At 49.3% G+C, this 22277-nt stretch overlaps 1 protein-coding gene across 1 annotated transcript in view; it reads left to right on the top strand.

The window, feature by feature from the left end:
* The window catches only part of LOC124008826 (caspase-6-like), a 43832-nt gene that overhangs the window by 5071 nt on the left and 16484 nt on the right, over positions 1–22277 (top strand). The window contains exon 2 of the mRNA XM_046320396.1: positions 1915–2038. Coding sequence (XP_046176352.1) covers positions 1915–2038 — 124 coding nt within the window. The remainder of the gene's footprint in view (positions 1–1914; positions 2039–22277) is intronic.

Here is a 22277-nt window from a genome sequence, read left to right as displayed (position 1 = left end):
CTCTCTCTCACACCTCCCTCTCCCTCTCTCTCTCTCTCACCTCCCCCTCTCTCTCTCTCTCTCCACCTCCCCTCTCTCTCACCTCCCCTCTCTCTCACACCTCCCCTTCCTCCTCCCACCTCCCCTCTCTCTCTCTCACACCTCCCCCCTCCTCCACACCTCCCCCTCTCTCTCTCACACCTCTCCTCACACCTCCCTCTCTCTCTCACACCTCCCCTTCTCTCTCACTCCTCCCTCACACCTTCTCTCTCTCTCACACCTCCCTCTCTCTCTCTCTCTCTCTTCTCTAATAATAATAATAATAATAATAATCTCTCTCAGTCTCCCCCATTTCTCTCATCCTCCCCCTCTCTCTTACACATGTGTGCATACATTGCTGGTCCCTCTCTCTCTCTCCCATATATGCCATCACACCTAGCAGACGCTTACCTCCCCTCTCTCTCTACAGTCATGTGTGCATACATTCTACGTCTCTCACCTCTCCCCTCTCGAACCCACACCCTGGCTCTCTCACACCTCTCTCTCTCTCTCCATGCTCTACCAACTGAGCTACAGAAGGACCCCCTCTCTCTCTCTCTCTCACCTCCCCCTCTCTCTCTCACACCTCCCCCCCTCTCTCTCTCTCACCCCTTCTCTCTCTCTCTCTCTCCCCCCTCTCTCTCTCACCTCCCCTTCTCTCTCTCACACCTCCCCCTCTCTCTCTCTCCCTCCCCCCTCTCTCTCTCTCACCTCCCCCTCTCTCTCTCACACCTCCCTCTCTCTCTCTCACACCCCCTCTCTCTCTCTCTCTCACCTCCCCCTTCTCTCTCTCACACCTCCCCCTCTCTCTCTCACCTCTCCACCTCCTCTCTCTCTCTCTCTCCCCTCTCTCTCACACCTCCCCCTTCTCTCTCCTCCCCCCTCTCTCTCTCACCCTCTCTCCCACCTCCTCACTCTCTCTCACCTCCCTCTCACACCTCCCCCTCTCACACATCTCCTGTCTCTCTCACACCTCCCCCTTCTCTCTCTCACACCTCCCCCCTTCTCTCTCTCACACCTCCCCCTTCTCTGACAAGCTGACAAGAACAACCTCTTGCGGTACCCATACAGAGGACGAACAGACAGACAGATGGACGGACGTACCCACACACACATTTGTCTGTTGTGTTTCTGTCTTTAACGTGTGTGTGTGTGTGTGTGTGTGTGTGTGTGTGTGTGTGTGTGTGTGTGTGTGTGTGTGTGTGTGTGTGTGTGTGTGTGTGTGTGTGTGTGTGTGTGTGTGTGTGTGTGTGTGTGTGTGTGTGTGTGTGTGTGTGTGTGTGTTTTTCCAGACTAGAGGAGCTAAGTTTTGCTGTGAGGCCGTATGACAACCTGACCAGACAGGAGGTCCTGGCTGTCATAAACGATGGTAAACCACAACAAAAACATTTTGATCTGGATTTAATGATGTGACAGTACTGTCCCCAGAGGACAGAGGACAGGGGTAATGAAAGTACTGTCCCCAGAGGACAGGGGTAATGAAAGTACTGTCCCCAGAGGACAGGGGTAATGAAAGTACTGTCCCCAGAGGACAGGGTAATGTGTAAAATAAATTCAGTCTGTACTTTTCTCTCTCCACACTCACTCTCTCTCTCTCTCTCACTCTCTCTGTCTCTCTCACTCTCTGTCTCTCTCACTCTCTCTCTCTCCCTCTGTCTCTCTCTGTCTCTCTCTGTCTCTCTCTCTCTCTCTCTCCCTCTGTCCCTCTCTGTCTGTCTCTGTCTCTGTCTCTGTCTCTCTCTCTCTCTCTCTCTCTCTCTCTCTCTCTCTCTCTCTCTCTCTCTCTGTCTCTCTCTCTCTCTGTCTCTCTCTCTCTGTCTCTGTCTCTGTCTCTCTCTCTCCAGCTGTGAACTGGAGCCATACGGTGGCAGATTGTTTCCTGTGTGTGTTTCTGAGCCACGGGGAGAATGAGTGCGTGTTCGCTAGAGACGGCAAACTCTCCATCCGAGACTTGACACACACCTTCAAAGGAGACCGCTGTCCTAGTCTGGTGGGCAAGCCCAAGATCTTCATCTTCCAGGTAGGAGTGTGTGTGTGTGTGTGGTGGGTAAACATATTTGTGTGTTTCAGGCGTGTAGATATGCTAACCCAGTGTGTTTAGTGCAGCAGCTACTCTACCTGGGGTCCATTAACTACTGAACATGTAGCAGCTATTCTACCTGGGGTTCATTAACATGTAGCAGCTACTCTACCTGGGGTCCATTAACATGTAGCAGCTACTCTACCTGGGGTCCATTAACATGTAGCAGCTACTCTACCTGGGGTCCATTAACTACTGAACATGTAGCAGCTACTCTACCTGGGGTCCATTAACATGTAGCAGCTACTCTACCTGGGGTCCATTAACTACTGGACATGTAGCAGCTACTCTACCTGGGGTCCATTAACTACTGAACATGTAGCAGCTACTCTACCTGGGGTCCATTAACTACTGGACATGTAGCAGCTACTCTACCTGGGGTCCATTAACTACTGGACATGTAGCAGCTACTCTACCTGGGGTCCATTAACTACTGGACATGTAGCAGCTACTCTACCTGGGGTCCATTAACATGTAGCAGCTACTCTACCTGGGGTCCATTAACTACTGAACATGTAGCAGCTACTCTACCTGGGGTCCATTAACATGTAGCAGCTACTCTACCTGAGGTCCATTAACATGTAGCAGCTACTCTACCTGGGGTCCATTAACATGTAGCAGCTACTCTACCTGGGGTCCATTAACATGTAGCAGCTACTCTACCTGGGGTCCATTAACATGTAGCAGCTACTCTACCTGGGGTCCATTAACTACTGAACATGTAGCAGCTACTCTACCTGGGGTCCATTAACATGTAGCAGCTACTCTACCTGGGGTCCATTAACTACTGGACATGTAGCAGCTACTCTACCTGGGGTCCATTAACTACTGAACATGTAGCAGCTACTCTACCTGGGGTCCATTAACTACTGAACATGTAGCAGCTACTCTACCTGGGGTCCATTAACATGTACCAGCTACTCTACCTGGGGTCCATTAACATGTAGCAGCTACTCTACCTGGGGTCCATTATCAGCTACTCTACCTGGGGTCCCTTAACATGTAGCAGCTACTCTACCTGGGGTCCATTAACATGTAGCAGCTACTCTACCTGGGGTCCATTAACATGTAGCAGCTACTCTACCTGGGGTCCATTAATTGAACATGTAGCAGCTACTCTACCTGGGGTCCATTAACATGTAGCAGCTACTCTACCTGGGGTCCATTAACTACTGAACATGTAGCAGCTACTCTACCTGGGGTCCATTAACATGTAGCAGCTACTCTACCTGGGGTCCATTAACATGTAGCAGCTACTCTACCTGGGGTCCATTAACTACTGAACATGTAGCAGCTACTCTACCTGGGGTCCATTAACATGTAGCAGCTACTCTACCTGGGGTCCATTAACATGTAGCAGCTACTCTACCTGGGGTCCATTAACATGTAGCAGCTACTCTACCTGGGGTCCATTAACTACTGGACATGTAGCAGCTACTCTACCTGGGGTCCATTAACTACTGAACATGTAGCAGCTACTCTACCTGGGGTCCATTAACTACTGGACATGTAGCAGCTACTCTACCTGGGGTCCATTAACTACTGGACATGTAGCAGCTACTCTACCTGGGGTCCATTAACTACTGGACATGTAGCAGCTACTCTACCTGGGGTCCATTAACATGTAGCAGCTACTCTACCTGGGGTCCATTAACTACTGAACATGTAGCAGCTACTCTACCTGGGGTCCATTAACATGTAGCAGCTACTCTACCTGGGGTCCATTAACATGTAGCAGCTACTCTACCTGGGGTCCATTAACATGTAGCAGCTACTCTACCTGGGGTCCATTAACATGTAGCAGCTACTCTACCTGGGGTCCATTAACATGTAGCAGCTACTCTACCTGGGGTCCATTAACTACTGAACATGTAGCAGCTACTCTACCTGGGGTCCATTAACATGTAGCAGCTACTCTACCTGGGGTCCATTAACTACTGGACATGTAGCAGCTACTCTACCTGGGGTCCATTAACTACTGAACATGTAGCAGCTACTCTACCTGGGGTCCATTAACTACTGAACATGTAGCAGCTACTCTACCTGGGGTCCATTAACATGTACAAGCTACTCTACCTGGGGTCCATTAACATGTAGCAGCTACTCTACCTGGGGTCCCTTAACATGTATCAGCTACTCTACCTGGGGTCCCTTAACATGTAGCAGCTACTCTACCTGGGGTCCATTAACATGTAGCAGCTACTCTACCTGGGGTCCATTAACATGTAGCAGCTACTCTACCTGGGGTCCATTAACTACTGAACATGTAGCAGCTACTCTACCTGGGGTCCATTAACATGTAGCAGCTACTCTACCTGGGGTCCATTAACTACTGAACATGTAGCAGCTACTCTACCTGGGGTCCATTAACATGTAGCAGCTACTCTACCTGGGGTCCATTAACATGTAGCAGCTACTCTACCTGGGGTCCATTAACTACTGAACATGTAGCAGCTACTCTACCTGGGGTCCATTAACATGTAGCAGCTACTCTACCTGGGGTCCATTAACATGTAGTAGCTACTCTACCTGGGGTCCATTAACATGTAGCAGCTACTCTACCTGGGGTCCATTAACATGTAGCAGCTACTCTACCTGGGGTTCATTAACATGTAGCAGCTACTCTACCTGGGGTTCATTAACATGTAGCAGCTACTCTACCTGGGGTCCATTAACATGTAGCAGCTACTCTACCTGGGGTCCATTAACATGTAGCAGCTACTCTACCTGGGGTCCATTAACATGTAGCAGCTACTCTACCTGGGGTCCATTAACATGTAGCAGCTACTCTACCTGGGGTTCATTAACATGTAGCAGCTACTCTACCTGGGGTCCATTAACTACTGAACATGTAGCAGCTACTCTACCTGGGGTTCATTAACATGTAGCAGCTACTCTACCTGGGGTCCATTAACATGTAGCAGCTACTCTACCTGGGGTCCATTAACATGTAGCAGCTACTCTACCTGGGGTTCATTAACATGTAGCAGCTACTCTACCTGGGGTCCATTAACATGTAGCAGCTACTCTACCTGGGGTCCATTAACATGTAGCAGCTACTCTACCTGGGGTCCATTAACATGTAGCAGCTACTCTACCTGGGGTTCATTAACATGTAGCAGCTACTCTACCTGGGGTCCATTAACATGTAGCAGCTACTCTACCTGGGGTCCATTAACATGTAGCAGCTACTCTACCTGGGGTCCATTAACTACTGAACATGTAGCAGCTACTCTACCTGGGGTCCATTAACTACTGAACATGTAGCAGCTACTCTACCTGGGGTCCATTAACATGTAGCAGCTACTCTACCTGGGGTCCATTAACATGTAGCAGCTACTCTACCTGGGGTCCATTAACTACTGAACATGTAGCAGCTACTCTACCTGGGGTCCATTAACATGTAGCAGCTACTCTACCTGGGGTCCATTAACATGTAGCAGCTACTCTACCTGGGGTCCATTAACTACTGAACATGTAGCAGCTACTCTACCTGGGGTCCATTAACATGTAGCAGCTACTCTACCTGGGGTCCATTAACATGTAGCAGCTACTCTACCTGGGGTCCATTAACATGTAGCAGCTACTCTACCTGGGGTCCATTAACATGTAGCAGCTACTGTCATGCAGGTGAAAGAGGACCCAAAAGCTACTTGGCGAAAACAGAGTCTTTAATCCAGTAAAGTAAATACAATCAAAAAACACAACTTTCACTCGAAATGACGAGGACAAACTGGAGACTCGATCTTGAACAGCAGGTGAACAGCAGGTTGCCTCGGGAAGGCACTTGAACCAAACAGACTCAGACACCTGCTCACCACGCAGCATCTGAGGAAAACACGACACGACAGGGCGATACACAAGCACAGCACGGTGAATTCTAGACAAGGAACCGACAGGGCAGAAACGAATAACAAGGAGAGAAATAGGGACTCTAATCAGGGAAAAGGATCGGGAACAGGTGTGGGAAGACTAAATGATTGATTAGGGGAATAGGAACAGCTGGGAGCAGGAACGGAACGATAGAGAGAAGAGAGAGCGAGAGAGTGAGAGAGGGAGGGGGAGAGAGAGGGATAGAAAGAGGGAAAGAACCTAATAAGACCAGCAGAGGGAAACTAATAGAATGGGAAGCACAGGGACAAGACATGATAATAAAAGACAAAACATGACAGTACCCCCCCACTCACCGAGCGCCTCCTGGCGCACTCGAGGAGGAATCCTGGCGGCAACGGAGGAAATCATCAATGAGTGAACGGTCCAGCACGTCCCGAGACGGAACCCAACTCCTCTCCTCAGGACCGTAACCCTCCCAATCCACTAAGTATTGGTGACCCCGTCCCCGAGAACGCATGTCCATGATCTTATGTACCTTGTAAATAGGTGCGCTCTCGACAAGGACGGGAGGGGGAGGGAAGACGAACGGGAGTGCGAAGAAAGGGCTTGACACAGGAGACATGGAAGACAGGATGGACGCGACGAAGATGTCGCGGAAGAAGCAGTCGCACAGCGACAGGATTGACGACCTGGGAGACACGGAACGGACCAATGAACCGCGGAGTCAACTTACGAGAAGCTGTCGTAAGAGGAAGGTTGCGAGTGGAAAGCCACACTCTCTGGCCGCAACAATACCTTGGACTCTTAATCCTGCGTTTATTGGCGGCTCTCACAGTCTGTGCCCTGTAACGGCAAAGTGCAGACCTCACCCTCCTCCAGGTGCGCTCACAACGTTGGACAAACGCTTGAGCGGAGGGAACGCTGGACTCGGCAAGCTGGGATGAGAACAGAGGAGGCTGGTAACCCAGACTACTCTGAAACGGAGATAACCCGGTAGCAGACGAAGGAAGCAAATTGTGAGCGTATTCTGCCCAGGGGAGCTGTTCTGCCCAAGACGCAGGGTTTCTGAAAGAAAGGCTGCGTAGTATGCGACCAATCGTCTGATTGGCCCTCTCTGCTTGACCGTTAGACTGGGGATGAAACCCGGAAGAGAGACTGACGGACGCACCAATCAAACGACAGAACTCCCTCCAAAACTGTGACGTGAATTGCGGGCCTCTGTCTGAAACGGCGTCTAACGGGAGGCCATGAATTCTGAATACATTCTCGATAATGATTTGTGCCGTCTCCTTAGCGGAAGGAAGTTTAGCGAGGGGAATGAAATGTGCCGCCTTAGAGAACCTATCGACAACCGTAAGAATCACAGTCTTCCCCGCAGACAAAGGCAGACCGGTAATGAAGTCTAGGGCGATGTGAGACCATGGTCGAGAAGGAATGGGGAGCGGTCTGAGACGACCGGCAGGAGGAGAGTTACCCGACTTAGTCTGCGCGCAGTCCGAACAAGCAGCCACGAAACGGCGCGTGTCACGCTCCTGAGTCGGCCACCAAAAGCGCTGGCGAATAGACGCAAGAGTGCCTCGAACACCGGGATGACCAGCTAACTTGGCAGAGTGAGCCCACTGAAGAACAGCCAGACGAGTGGAAACAGGAACGAAAAAGGAGGTTACTAGGACAAGCGCGCGGCGACGCAGTGTGCGTGAGTGCTTGCTTAACCTGTCTTTCCATTCCCCAGACTGTTAACCCGACAACACGCCCATAAGGAAGAATCCCTCGGGATCAGTAGAAGCCACAGAAGAACTAAACAGACGGGATAAGGCATCAGGCTTGGTGTTCTTGCTACCCGGACGGTAAGAAATCACAAACTCGAAACGAGCGAAAAACAACGCCCAACGAGCTTGACGGGCATTAAGTCGTTTGGCAGAACGGATGTACTCAAGGTTCTTATGGTCTGTCCAAACGACAAAAGGAACGGTCGCCCCCTCCAACCACTGTCGCCATTCGCCTAGGGCTAAGCGGATGGCGAGCAGTTCACGGTTACCCACATCATAGTTGCGCTCAGATGGCGACAGGCGATGAGAAAAATAAGCGCAAGGATGAACCTTATCGTCAGACTGGAAGCGCTGGGATAGAATGGCTCCCACGCCTACCTCTGAAGCGTCAACCTCGACAATGAATTGTCTAGTGACGTCAGGAGTAACGAGGATAGGAGCGGACGTAAAACGTTCTTTTAGAAGATCAAAAGCTCCCTGGGCGGAACCGGACCACTTAAAACACGTCTTGACAGAAGTAAGAGCTGTGAGAGGGGCAGCAACTTGACCGAAATTACGAATGAAACGCCGATAGAAATTAGCGAAACCTAAAAAGCGCTGCAACTCGACACGTGACCTTGGAACGGGCCAATCACTGACAGCTTGGACCTTAGCGGAATCCATCTGAATGCCTTCAGCGGAAATAACGGAACCGAGAAAAGTAACGGAGGAGACATGAAAAGAGCACTTCTCAGCCTTTACGTAGAGACAATTCTCTAAAAGGCGCTGTAGAACACGTCGAACGTGCTGAACATGAATCTCGAGTGACGGAGAAAAAATCAGGATATCGTCAAGATAGACAAAAACAAAGATGTTCAGCATGTCTCTCAGAACATCATTAACTAATGCCTGAAAAACAGCTGGCGCATTGGCGAGACCAAACGGCAGAACCCGGTACTCAAAATGCCCTAACGGAGTGTTAAACGCCGTTTTCCACTCGTCCCCCTCCCTGATGCGCACGAGATGGTAAGCGTTACGAAGGTCCAACTTAGTAAAGCACCTGGCTCCCTGCAGAATCTCGAAGGCTGATGACATAAGGGGAAGCGGATAACGATTCTTAACCGTTATGTCATTCAGCCCTCGATAATCCACGCAGGGGCGCAGAGTACCGTCCTTCTTCTTAACAAAAAGAACCCCGCCCCGGCCGGAGAGGAAGAAGGCACTATGGTACCGCGTCAAGAGACACAGACAAATAATCCTCGAGAGCCTTACGTTCGGGAGCCGACAGAGAGTATAGTCTACCCCGAGGAGGAGTGGTCCCCGGAAGGAGATCAATACTACAATCATACGACCGGTGAGGAGGAAGGGAGTTGGCTCGGGACCGACTGAAGACCGTGCGCAGATCATGATATTCCTCCGGCACTCCTGTCAAATCGCCAGGTTCCTCCTGAGAAGTAGGGACAGAAGAAACGGGAGGGATGGCAGACATTAAACACTTCACATGACAAGAAACGTTCCAGGATAGGATAGAATTACTAGACCAATTAATAGAAGGATTATGACATACTAGCCAGGGATGACCCAAAACAACAGGTGTAAACGGTGAACGAAAAATCAAAAAGAAATAGTCTCACTGTGGTTACCAGATACTGTGAGGGTTAAAGGTAGTGTCTCAAATCTGATACTGGGAAGATGACTACCATCTAAGGCGAACATGGGCGTAGGCTTCTCTAACTCTCTGAAAGGAATGTCATGTTTCCGAACCCATGCTTCGTCCATGAAACAACCCTCAGCCCCAGAGTCTATCAAGGCACTACATGTAGCACCCGAACCGGTCCAGCGTAGATGGACCGACAAAGTAGTACAGGATCTTGATGGAGAGACTTGAGTAGTTGCGCTCACCTGTAGCCCTCCGCTTACAGATGAGCTCTGGCTTTTACTGGACATGAATTAACAAAATGTCCAGCAACTCCGCAATAGAGGCACAGGCGGTTGGTGATCCTCCGTTCCCTCTCCTTAGTCGAGATGCGAATCCCTCCCAGCTGCATGGGCTCAGTCTCTGAGCCAGAGGAGGGAGATGGTTGCGATGCGGAGCAGGGAAACACCGTTGATGCGAGCTCTCTTCCACGAGCCCGGTGACGAAGATCTACCCGTCGTTCTATGTGGATGGCGAGAGCAATCAAAGAGTCCACATCTGAAGGAACCTCCCGGGAGAGAATCTCATCCTTAACCACTGCGTGGAGTCCCTCCAGAAAACGAGCGAGCAGCGCCGGCTCGTTCCACTCACTAGAGGCAGCAAGGTGGGTTATTAACCCTAGGTTCTGGAGGCTCGGCAGGCCAGGAAGTAACAGGTGGCATGAGACGAAGACTCTGGAACTGTCCAGAGAGGTCGGAAACCTGAGCGGCCAGGTTCTCCACGGCATGGCGAGCAGCAGACAATTCCTGCTCGTGTCTGCCGAGCATGGCTCCTTGGATCTCGACGGCAGTGTAACGAGCGTCTGAAGTCGCTGGGTCCATTCCTTGGTCGGTTCCTTCTGTCATGCAGGTGAAAGAGGACCCAAAAGCGACTTGGCGAAAACAGAGTCTTTAATCCAGTAAAGTAAATACAATCAAAAAACACAACTTTCACTCGAAATGACGAGGACAAACTGGAGACTCGATCTTGAACAGCAGGTGAACAGCAGGTTGCCTCGGGAAGGCACTTGAACCAAACAGACTCAGACACCTGCTCACCACGCAGCATCTGAGGAAAACACGACACGACAGGGCGATACACAAGCACAGCACGGTGAATTCTAGACAAGGAACCGACAGGGCAGAAACGAATAACAAGGAGAGAAATAGGGACTCTAATCAGGGAAAAGGATCGGGAACAGGTGTGGGAAGACTAAATGATTGATTAGGGGAATAGGAACAGCTGGGAGCAGGAACGGAACGATAGAGAGAAGAGAGAGCGAGAGAGTGAGAGAGGGAGGGGGAGAGAGAGGGATAGAAAGAGGGAAAGAACCTAATAAGACCAGCAGAGGGAAACTAATAGAATGGGAAGCACAGGGACAAGACATGATAATAAAAGACAAAACATGACAGCTACTCTACCTGGGGTCCATTAACTACTGAACATGTAGCAGCTACTCTACCTGGGGTCCATTAACATGTAGCAGCTACTCTACCTGGGGTTCATTAACATGTAGCAGCTACTCTACCTGGGGTCCATTAACATGTAGCAGCTACTCTACCTGGGGTCCATTAACTACTGAACATGTAGCAGCTACTCTACCTGGGGTCCATTAACTACTGAACATGTAGCAGCTACTCTACCTGGGGTTCATTAACATGTAGCAGCTACTCTACCTGGGGTCCATTAACATGTAGCAGCTACTCTACCTGGGGTCCATTAACATGTAGCAGCTACTCTACCTGGGGTCCATTAACTACTGAACATGTAGCAGCTACTCTACCTGGGGTCCATTAACTACTGAACATGTAGCAGCTACTCTACCTGGGGTCCATTAACATGTAGCAGCTACTCTACCTGGGGTCCATTAACTACTGAACATGTAGCAACTCTACCTGGGGTAGCAGCTACTCTACCTGGGGTCCATTAACTACTGAACATGTAGCAGCTACTCTACCTGGGGTCCATTAACTACTGAACATGTAGCAGCTACTCTACCTGGGGTCCATTAACATGTAGCAGCTACTCTACCTGGGGTCCATTAACTACTGAACATGTAGCAGCTACTCTACCTGGGGTCCATTAACATGTAGCAGCTACTCTACCTGGGGTCCATTAACTACTGAACATGTAACAGCTACTCTACTTGGGGTCCATTAACATGTAGCAGCTACTCTACCTGGGGTCCATTAACTACTGAACATGTAGCAGCTACTCTACCTGGGGTCCATTAACTACTGAACATGTAGCAGCTACTCTACCTGGGGTCCATTAACATGTAGCAGCTACTCTACCTGGGGTCCATTAACTACTGAACATGTAGCAGCTACTCTACCTGGGGTCCATTAACTACTGAACATGTAGCAGCTACTCTACCTGGGGTCCATTAACATGTAGCAGCTACTCTACTTGGGGTCCATTAACATGTAGCAGCTACTCTACCTGGGGTCCATTAACTACTGAACATGTAGCAGCTACTCTACCTGGGGTCCATTAACATGTAGCAGCTACTCTACCTGGGGTCCATTAACTACTGAACATGTAGCAGCTACTCTACCTGGGGTCCATTAACATGTAGCAGCTACTCTACCTGGGGTCCATTAACATGTAGCAGCTACTCTACCTGGGGTCCATTAACTACTGAACATGTAGCAGCTACTCTACCTGGGGTCCATTAACATGTAGCAGCTACTCTACCTGGGGTCCATTAACTACTGAACATGTAGCAGCTACTCTACCTGGGGTCCATTAACATGTAGCAGCTACTCTACCTGGGGTCCATTAACTACTGAACATGTAACAGCTACTCTACCTGGGGTCCATTAACATGTAGCAGCTACTCTACTTGGGGTCCATTAACATGTAGCAGCTACTCTACCTGGGGTCCATTAACTACTGAACATGTAGCAGCTACTCTACCTGGGGTCCATTAACTACTGAACATGTAGCAGCTACTCTACCTGGGGTCCATTAACATGTAGCAGCAGCTGAACATGTAGCAGCTACCTGGGGTCCATTAACTACTGAACATGTAGCAGCTACTCTACCTGGGGTCCATTAACATGTAGCAGCTACTCTACTTGGGGTCCATTAACATGTAGCAGCTACTCTACCTGGGGTCCATTAACTACTGAACATGTAGCAGCTACTCTACCTGGGGTCCATTAACATGTAGCAGCTACTCTACTTGGGGTCCATTAACATGTAGCAGCTACTCTACCTGGGGTCCATTAACATGTAGCAGCTACTCTACCTGGGGTCCATTAACATGTAGCAGCTACTCTACCTGGGGTCCATTAACATGTAGCAGCTACTCTACCTGGGGTTCATTAACTACTGAACATGTAGCAGCTACTCTACCTGGGGTCCATTAACATGTAGCAGCTACTCTACCTGGGGTCCATTAACATGTAGCAGCTAATCTACCTGGGGTCCATTAACTACTGAACATGTAGCAGCTACTCTACCTGGGGTCCATTAACTACTGAATATGTAGCAGCTACTCTACCTGGGGTCCATTAACATGTAGCAGCTACTCTACCTGGGGTCCATTAACTACTGAACATGTAGCAGCTACTCTACCTGGGGTCCATTAACATGTAGCAGCTACTCTACCTGGGGTCCATTAACTACTGAACATGTAGCAGCTACTCTACCTGGGGTCCATTAACTACTGAACATGTAGCAGCTACTCTACCTGGGGTCCATTAACTACTGAACATGTAGCAGCTACTCTACCTGGGGTCCATTAACTACTGAACATGTAGCAGCTATTCTACCTGGGGTCCATTAACTACTGAACATGTAGCAGCTACTCTACCTGGGGTCCATTAACTACTGAACATGTAGCAGCTACTCTACCTGGGGTCCATTAACATGTAGCAGCTACTCTACCTGGGGTCCATTAACATGGAGCAGCTACTCTACCTGGGGTTCATTAACATGTAGCAGCTACTCTACCTGGGGTCCATTAACTACTGAACATGTAGCAGCTACTCTACCTGGGGTCCATTAACATGTAGCAGCTACTCTACCTGGGGTCCATTAACTACTGAACATGTAGCAGCTACTCTACCTGGGGTCCATTAACTACTGAACATGTAGCAGCTACTCTACCTGGGGTCCATTAACTACTGAACATGTAGCAGCTACTCTACCTGGGGTCCATTAACTACTGAACATGTAGCAGCTACTCTACCTGGGGTCCATTAACATGTAGCAGCTACTCTACTTGGGGTCCATTAACATGTAGCAGCTACTCTACCTGGGGTCCATTAACTACTGAACATGTAGCAGCTACTCTACCTGGGGTCCATTAACATGTAGCAGCTACTCTACCTGGGGTCCATTAACTACTGAACATGTAGCAGCTACTCTACCTGGGGTCCATTAACATGTAGCAGCTACTCTACTTGGGGTCCATTAACATGTAGCAGCTACTCTACCTGGGGTCCATTAACTACTGAACATGTAGCAGCTACTCTACCTGGGGTCCATTAACATGTAGCAGCTACTCTACCTGGGGTCCATTAACTACTGAACATGTAGCAGCTACTCTACCTGGGGTCCATTAACATGTAGCAGCTACTCTACCTGGGGTCCATTAACTACTGAACATGTAACAGCTACTCTACCTGGGGTCCATTAACATGTAGCAGCTACTCTACTTGGGGTCCATTAACATGTAGCAGCTACTCTACCTGGGGTCCATTAACTACTGAACATGTAGCAGCTACTCTACCTGGGGTCCATTAACTACTGAACATGTAGCAGCTACTCTACCTGGGGTCCATTAACATGTAGCAGCTACTCTACCTGGGGTCCATTAACTACTGAACATGTAGCAGCTACTCTACCTGGGGTCCATTAACTACTGAACATGTAGCAGCTACTCTACCTGGGGTCCATTAACATGTAGCAGCTACTCTACTTGGGGTCCATTAACATGTAGCAGCTACTCTACCTGGGGTCCATTAACTACTGAACATGTAGCAGCTACTCTACCTGGGGTCCATTAACATGTAGCAGCTACTCTACTTGGGGTCCATTAACATGTAGCAGCTACTCTACCTGGGGTCCATTAACATGTAGCAGCTACTCTACCTGGGGTCCATTAACATGTAGCAGCTACTCTACCTGGGGTCCATTAACATGTAGCAGCTACTCTACCTGGGGTTCATTAACTACTGAACATGTAGCAGCTACTCTACCTGGGGTCCATTAACATGTAGCAGCTACTCTACCTGGGGTCCATTAACATGTAGCAGCTACTCTACCTGGGGTCCATTAACTACTGAACATGTAGCAGCTACTCTACCTGGGGTCCATTAACTACTGAATATGTAGCAGCTACTCTACCTGGGGTCCATTAACATGTAGCAGCTACTCTACCTGGGGTCCATTAACTACTGAACATGTAGCAGCTACTCTACCTGGGGTCCATTAACATGTAGCAGCTACTCTACCTGGGGTCCATTAACTACTGAACATGTAGCAGCTACTCTACCTGGGGTCCATTAACTACTGAACATGTAGCAGCTACTCTACCTGGGGTCCATTAACATGTAGCAGCTACTCTACCTGGGGTCCATTAACTACTGAACATGTAGCAGCTATTCTACCTGGGGTCCATTAACTACTGAACATGTAGCAGCTACTCTACCTGGGGTCCATTAACTACTGAACATGTAGCAGCTACTCTACCTGGGGTCCATTAACATGTAGCAGCTACTCTACCTGGGGTCCATTAACATGGAGCAGCTACTCTACCTGGGGTTCATTAACATGTAGCAGCTACTCTACCTGGGGTCCATTAACTACTGAACATGTAGCAGCTACTCTACCTGGGGTCCATTAACATGTAGCAGCTACTCTACCTGGGGTCCATTAACTACTGAACATGTAGCAGCTACTCTACCTGGGGTCCATTAACTACTGAACATGTAGCAGCTACTCTACCTGGGGTCCATTAACTACTGAACATGTAGCAGCTACTCTACCTGGGGTCCATTAACTACTGAACATGTAGCAGCTACTCTACCTGGGGTCCATTAACTACTGAACATGTAGCAGCTACTCTACCTGGGGTCCATTAACATGTAGCAGCTACTCTACTTGGGGTCCATTAACATGTAGCAGCTACTCTACCTGGGGTCCATTAACTACTGAACATGTAGCAGCTACTCTACCTGGGGTCCATTAACATGTAGCAGCTACTCTACCTGGGGTCCATTAACTACTGAACATGTAGCAGCTACTCTACCTGGGGTCCATTAACATGTAGCAGCTACTCTACCTGGGGTCCATTAACATGTAGCAGCTACTCTACCTGGGGTCCATTAACTACTGAACATGTAGCAGCTACTCTACCTGGGGTCCATTAACATGTAGCAGCTACTCTACCTGGGGTCCATTAACTACTGAACATGTAGCAGCTACTCTACCTGGGGTCCATTAACATGTAGCAGCTACTCTACCTGGGGTCCATTAACTACTGAACATGTAACAGCTACTCTACCTGGGGTCCATTAACATGTAGCAGCTACTCTACTTGGGGTCCATTAACATGTAGCAGCTACTCTACCTGGGGTCCATTAACTACTGAACATGTAGCAGCTACTCTACCTGGGGTCCATTAACTACTGAACATGTAGCAGCTACTCTACCTGGGGTCCATTAACATGTAGCAGCTACTCTACCTGGGGTCCATTAACTACTGAACATGTAGCAGCTACTCTACCTGGGGTCCATTAACTACTGAACATGTAGCAGCTACTCTACCTGGGGTCCATTAACATGTAGCAGCTACTCTACTTGGGGTCCATTAACATGTAGCAGCTACTCTACCTGGGGTCCATTAACTACTGAACATGTAGCAGCTACTCTACCTGGGGTCCATTAACATGTAGCAGCTACTCTACTTGGGGTCCATTAACATGTAGCAGCTACTCTACCTGGGGTCCATTAACATGTAGCAGCTACTCTACCTGGGGTCCATTAACATGTAGCAGCTACTCTACCTGGGGTCCATTAACTACTGAACATGTAGCAGCTACTCTACCTGGGGTCCATTAACTACTGAATATGTAGCAGCTACTCTACCTGGGGTCCATTAACATGTAGCAGCTACTCTACCTGGGGTCCATTAACTACTGAACATGTAGCAGCTACTCTACCTGGGGTCCATTAACATGTAGCAGCTACTCTACCTGGGGTCCATTAACTACTGAACATGTAGCAGCTACTCTACCTGGGGTCCATTAACTACTGAACATGTAGCAGCTACTCTACCTGGGGTCCATTAACATGTAGCAGCTACTCTACCTGGGGTCCATTAACATGTAGCAGCTACTCTACCTGGGGTCCATTAACATGTAGCAGCTACTCTACCTGGGGTTCATTAACTACTGAACATGTAGCAGCTACTCTACCTGGGGTCCATTAACATGTAGCAGCTACTCTACCTGGGGTCCATTAACATGTAGCAGCTACTCTACCTGGGGTCCATTAACTACTGAACATGTAGCAGCTACTCTACCTGGGGTCCATTAACTACTGAATATGTAGCAGCTACTCTACCTGGGGTCCATTAACATGTAGCAGCTACTCTACCTGGGGTCCATTAACTACTGAACATGTAGCAGCTACTCTACCTGGGGTCCATTAACATGTAGCAGCTACTCTACCTGGGGTCCATTAACTACTGAACATGTAGCAGCTACTCTACCTGGGGTCCATTAACTACTGAACATGTAGCAGCTACTCTACCTGGGGTCCATTAACATGTAGCACACACACAGAATATGCAGGCATATACATTGTGGTGTAAAGTACTTGTGTAAAAAAATACTTTAAAGTACTACATAAGTAGGTTTTTAGGGTACTTTACTATTTATATTTTTGACTACTTTTACTTCATTACATTCCTGAATCAATTTTAACTGCCTACATTTTACCTGACACCCAAAAGTACTCATTTTGAGTGCTTAGCAGGACAGGAAAATGGTCCAATTCACAGATTTATCAAGAGAACACGTGGTCAGATTAGGGTTAATGTTCCGGTTGGAGCGAGTGGTCGCATCTGCACGTCGCTCCAACGGGTAGTATAACTTTTTCATTATATTTCATTATATCACAACGGTTTGATTTGTCTTATCTTAGCAATTTCTTCTCAGCTAGCTACATAGCCGTCTTTGTATCAAAGATAATTGCGTAATTATCGTATTTCGCCGTCCTAACGTAGTCTTCACTAGCCAGCTAGCTAACGTCCACTGATTAGCTGCACTGAGAAACTATTACTATTACACTCAACTGAACGACTTGATTAGTTTAGTGTTAGCTACCTACATAGCTGTCTTTGCTGTCTTCGTATCATCGTATCCAAGATAATTGTGTTGTTTAGGTTTAGAGTGTGTAGTCTTAGAGTGATTATCTTAACTTACCGAGGTTAGCTAGCCAGCTATTTGTCGTCCTTAACGTAGGTGACTCTGCTAGCTAGCCAACTCTGCTAGCTAGCCAACAGCTAGCCAACGCTAGCCAACGTCTTCTGTATAGAACTCAACTACCCGGTCGCATTCACAGGTTGTATCACTTTTTCACTTCATTTCATTACAGTACAACGGTTTGATTAGTTTGATCGTAGCTAGCTACTTAGCTAGCTACATAGCCGTCTTTGTATCAAAGATAATTGGGTAGTCTAGAGCGATTTTCTAGGTTCGCTAGCCATCTATTGTCGTTCTTTTAACGCAACGTAACGTAAACAACACTGCTAGCTAGCCTGCTAGCCCCGAATAGCAACACTGCAGAAACTATTACACTCAACGGAACGACTTGATTAGTGTAGTGTCAACAACGCACCCACTGCCAGCTGGCCTACTTCAGCAGTACTGTATCATTTTAATCATTTTAGTCAATAAGATTCTTGCTACGTAGCTTAACTTTCTGAACATTCGAGACGTGTAGTCCACTTGTCATTCCAATCTCCTTTGCATTAGCGTAGCCTCTTCTGTAGCCTGTCAACTATGTGTCTGTTTATCCCTGTTCTCTCCTCTCTGCACAGACCATACAAACGCTCCACACCGCGTGGCCGCGCCACCCTACTCTGGTGGTCCCAGCGTGCACGACCCACGTGGAGTTCCAGGTCTCCGGTAGCCTCTGGAACTGCCAATCTGCGGTCAACAAGGCAGAGTTCATCTCAGCCTATGCCTCCCTCCAGTCCCTCGACTTCTTGGCACTGACGGAAACATGGATCACCACAGACAACACTGCTACTCCTACTGCTCTCTCTTCGTCCGCCCACGTGTTCTTGCACACCCGAGAGCGTCTGGTCAGCGGGGTGGTGGCACCGGGATCCTCATCTCTCCCAAGTGGTCATTCTCTCTTTCTCCCCTTACCCATCTGTCTATCGCCTCCTTTGAATTCCATGCTGTCACAGTTACTAGCCCTTTCAAGCTTAACATCCTTATCATTTATCGCCCTCCAGGTTCCTCGGAGAGTTCATCAATGAGCTTGATGCCTTGATAAGCTCCTTTCCTGAGGACGGCTCACCTCTCACAGTTCTGGGCGACTTTAACCTCCCCACGTCTACCTTTGACTCTTTCCTCTCTGCCTCCTTCTTTCCACTCCTCTCCTCTTTTGACCTCACCCTCTCACCTTCCCCCTACTCACAAGGCAGGCAATACGCTCGACCTCATCTTTACTAGATGCTGTTCTTCCACTAACCTCACTGCAACTCCCCTCCAAGTCTCCGACCACTGCCTTGTATCCTTTTCCCTCTCGCTCTCATCCAACACCTCCCACACTGCCCCTACTCGGATGGTATCGCGCCGTCCCAACCTTCGCTCTCTCCCCCGCTACTCTCTCCTCTTCCATCCTATCATCTCTTCCCTCCGCTCAAACCTTCTCCCACCTATCTCCTGATTCTGCCTCCTCAACCCTCCTCTCCTCCCTCTCTGCATCCCTTGACTCTCTATGTCCCCTATCCTCCAGGCCGGCTCGGTCCTCCCCTCCCGCTCCGTGGCTCGATGACTCATTGCGAGCTCACAGAACAGGGCTCCGGGCAGCCGAGCGGAAATGGAGGAAAACTCGCCTCCCTGCGGACCTGGCATCCTTTCACTCCCTCCTCTCTACATTTTCCTCCTCTGTCTCTGCTGCTAAAGCCACTTTCTACCACGCTAAATTCCAAGCATCTGCCTCTAACCCTAGGAAGCTCTTTGCCACCTTCTCCTCCCTCCTGAATCCTCCGCCCCCTCCCCCTCCTCCCTCTCTGCAGATGACTTCGTCAACCATTTTGAAAAGAAGGTCGACGACATCCGATCCTCGTTTGCTAAGTCAAACGACACCGCTGGTTCTGCTCACACTGCCCTACCCTGTGCTCTGACCTCTTTCTCCCCTCTCTCTCCAGATGAAATCTCGCGTCTTGTGACGGCCGGCCGCCCAACAACCTGCCCGCTTGACCCTATCCCCTCCTCTCTTCTCCAGACCATTTCCGGAGACCTTCTCCCTTACCTCACCTCGCTCATCAACTCATCCCTGACCGTTGGCTACGTCCCTTCCGTCTTCAAGAGAGCGAGAGTTGCACCCCTTCTGAAAAAACCTACACTCGATCCCTCCGATGTCAACAATTACAGACCAGTATCCCTTCTTTCTTTTCTCTCCAAAACTCTTGAACGTGCCGTCCTTGGCCAGCTCTCCCGCTATCTCTCTCTGAATGACCTTCTTGATCCAAATCAGTCAGGTTTCAAGACTAGTCATTCAACTGAGACTGCTCTCCTCTGTATCACGGAGGCGCTCCGCACTGCTAAAGCTAACTCTCTCTCCTCTGCTCTCATCCTTCTAGATCTATCGGCTGCCTTCGATACTGTGAACCATCAGATCCTCCTCTCCACTCTCTCCGAGTTGGGCATCTCCGGCGCGGCCCACGCTTGATTGCGTCCTACCTGACAGGTCGCTCCTACCAGGTGGCGTGGCGAGAATCTGTCTCCTCACCACGCGCTCTCACCACTGGTGTCCCCCAGGGCTCTGTTCTTGGCCCTCTTCTATTCTCGCTATACACCAAGTCACTTGGCTCTGTCATAACCTCACATGGTCTCTCTTATCATTGCTATGCAGACGACACACAATTAATCTTCTCCTTTCCCCTTCTGATGACCAGGTGGCGAATCGCATCTCTGCATGTCTGGCAGACATATCAGTGTGGATGACGGATCACCACCTCAAGCTGAACCTCGGCAAGACGGAGCTGCTCTTCCTCCCGGGGAAGGACTGCCCGTTCCATGATCTCGCCATCACGGTCGACAACTCCATTGTGTCCTCCTCCCAGAGCGCCAAGAACCTTGGCGTGATCCTGGACAACACCCTGTCGTTCTCAACTAACATCAAGGCGGTGGCCCGTTCCTGTAGGTTCATGCTCTACAACATCCGCAGAGTACGACCCTGCCTCACACAGGAAGCGGCGCAGGTCCTAATCCAGGCACTTGTCATCTCCCGTCTGGATTACTGCAACTCGCTGTTGGCTGGGCTCCTGCCTGTGCCATTAAACCCCTTCAACTCATCCAGAACGCCGCAGCCCGTCTGGTGTTCAACCTTCCCAAGTTCTCTCACGTCACCCCGCTCCTCCGTTCTTCCACTGGCTTCCAGTTGAAGCTCGCATCCGCTACAAGACCATGGTGCTTGCCTACGGAGCTGTGAGGGGAACGGCACCTCAGTACCTCAAGGCTCTGATCAGGCCCTACACCCAAACAAGGGCACTGCGTTCATCTACCTCTGGCCTGCTCGCCTCCCTACCACTGAGGAAGTACAGCTCCCGCTCAGCCCAGTCAAAACTGTTCGCTGCCCTGGCCCCCAATGGTGGAACAAACTCCCTCACGACGCCAGGACAGCGGAGTCAATCACCACCTTCCGGAGACACCTGAAACCCCACCTCTTTAAGGAATACCTAGGATAGGTTAAGTAATCCCTCTCACCCCACCCCCCCTAAGTTTTAGATGCACTATTGTTAAGTGACTGTCCCACTGGATGTCATAAGGTGAATGCACGAATTTGTAAGTCGCTCTGGATAAGAGCGTCTGCTAAATGACTTAAATGTAAATGTAAATGTAGCAGCTACTCTACCTGGGGTCCATTAACTACTGAACATGTAGCAGCTATTCTACCTGGGGTCCATTAACTACTGAACATGTAGCAGCTACTCTACCTGGGGTCCATTAACTACTGAACATGTAGCAGCTACTCTACCTGGGGTCCATTAACATGTAGCAGCTACTCTACCTGGGGTCCATTAACATGGAGCAGCTACTCTACCTGGGGTTCATTAACATGTAGCAGCTACTCTACCTGGGGTCCATTAACTACTGAACATGTAGCAGCTACTCTACCTGGGGTCCATTAACATGTAGCAGCTACTCTACCTGGGGTCCATTAACTACTGAACATGTAGCAGCTACTCTACCTGGGGTCCATTAACTACTGAACATGTAGCAGCTACTCTACCTGGGGTCCATTAACTACTGAACATGTAGCAGCTACTCTACCTGGGGTCCATTAACTACTGAACATGTAGCAGCTACTCTACCTGGGGTCCATTAACTACTGAACATGTAGCAGCTACTCTACCTGGGGTCCATTAACATGTAGCAGCTACTCTACTTGGGGTCCATTAACATGTAGCAGCTACTCTACCTGGGGTCCATTAACTACTGAACATGTAGCAGCTACTCTACCTGGGGTCCATTAACATGTAGCAGCTACTCTACCTGGGGTCCATTAACTACTGAACATGTAGCAGCTACTCTACCTGGGGTCCATTAACATGTAGCAGCTACTCTACCTGGGGTCCATTAACATGTAGCAGCTACTCTACCTGGGGTCCATTAACTACTGAACATGTAGCAGCTACTCTACCTGGGGTCCATTAACATGTAGC

This window comes from Oncorhynchus gorbuscha, linkage group LG21, assembly GCF_021184085.1.
Source record: "Oncorhynchus gorbuscha isolate QuinsamMale2020 ecotype Even-year linkage group LG21, OgorEven_v1.0, whole genome shotgun sequence".
Classification (NCBI taxonomy): Eukaryota; Metazoa; Chordata; class Actinopteri; order Salmoniformes; family Salmonidae; genus Oncorhynchus; species Oncorhynchus gorbuscha.
This window is presented reverse-complemented; position numbering and strand designations above follow the sequence as displayed.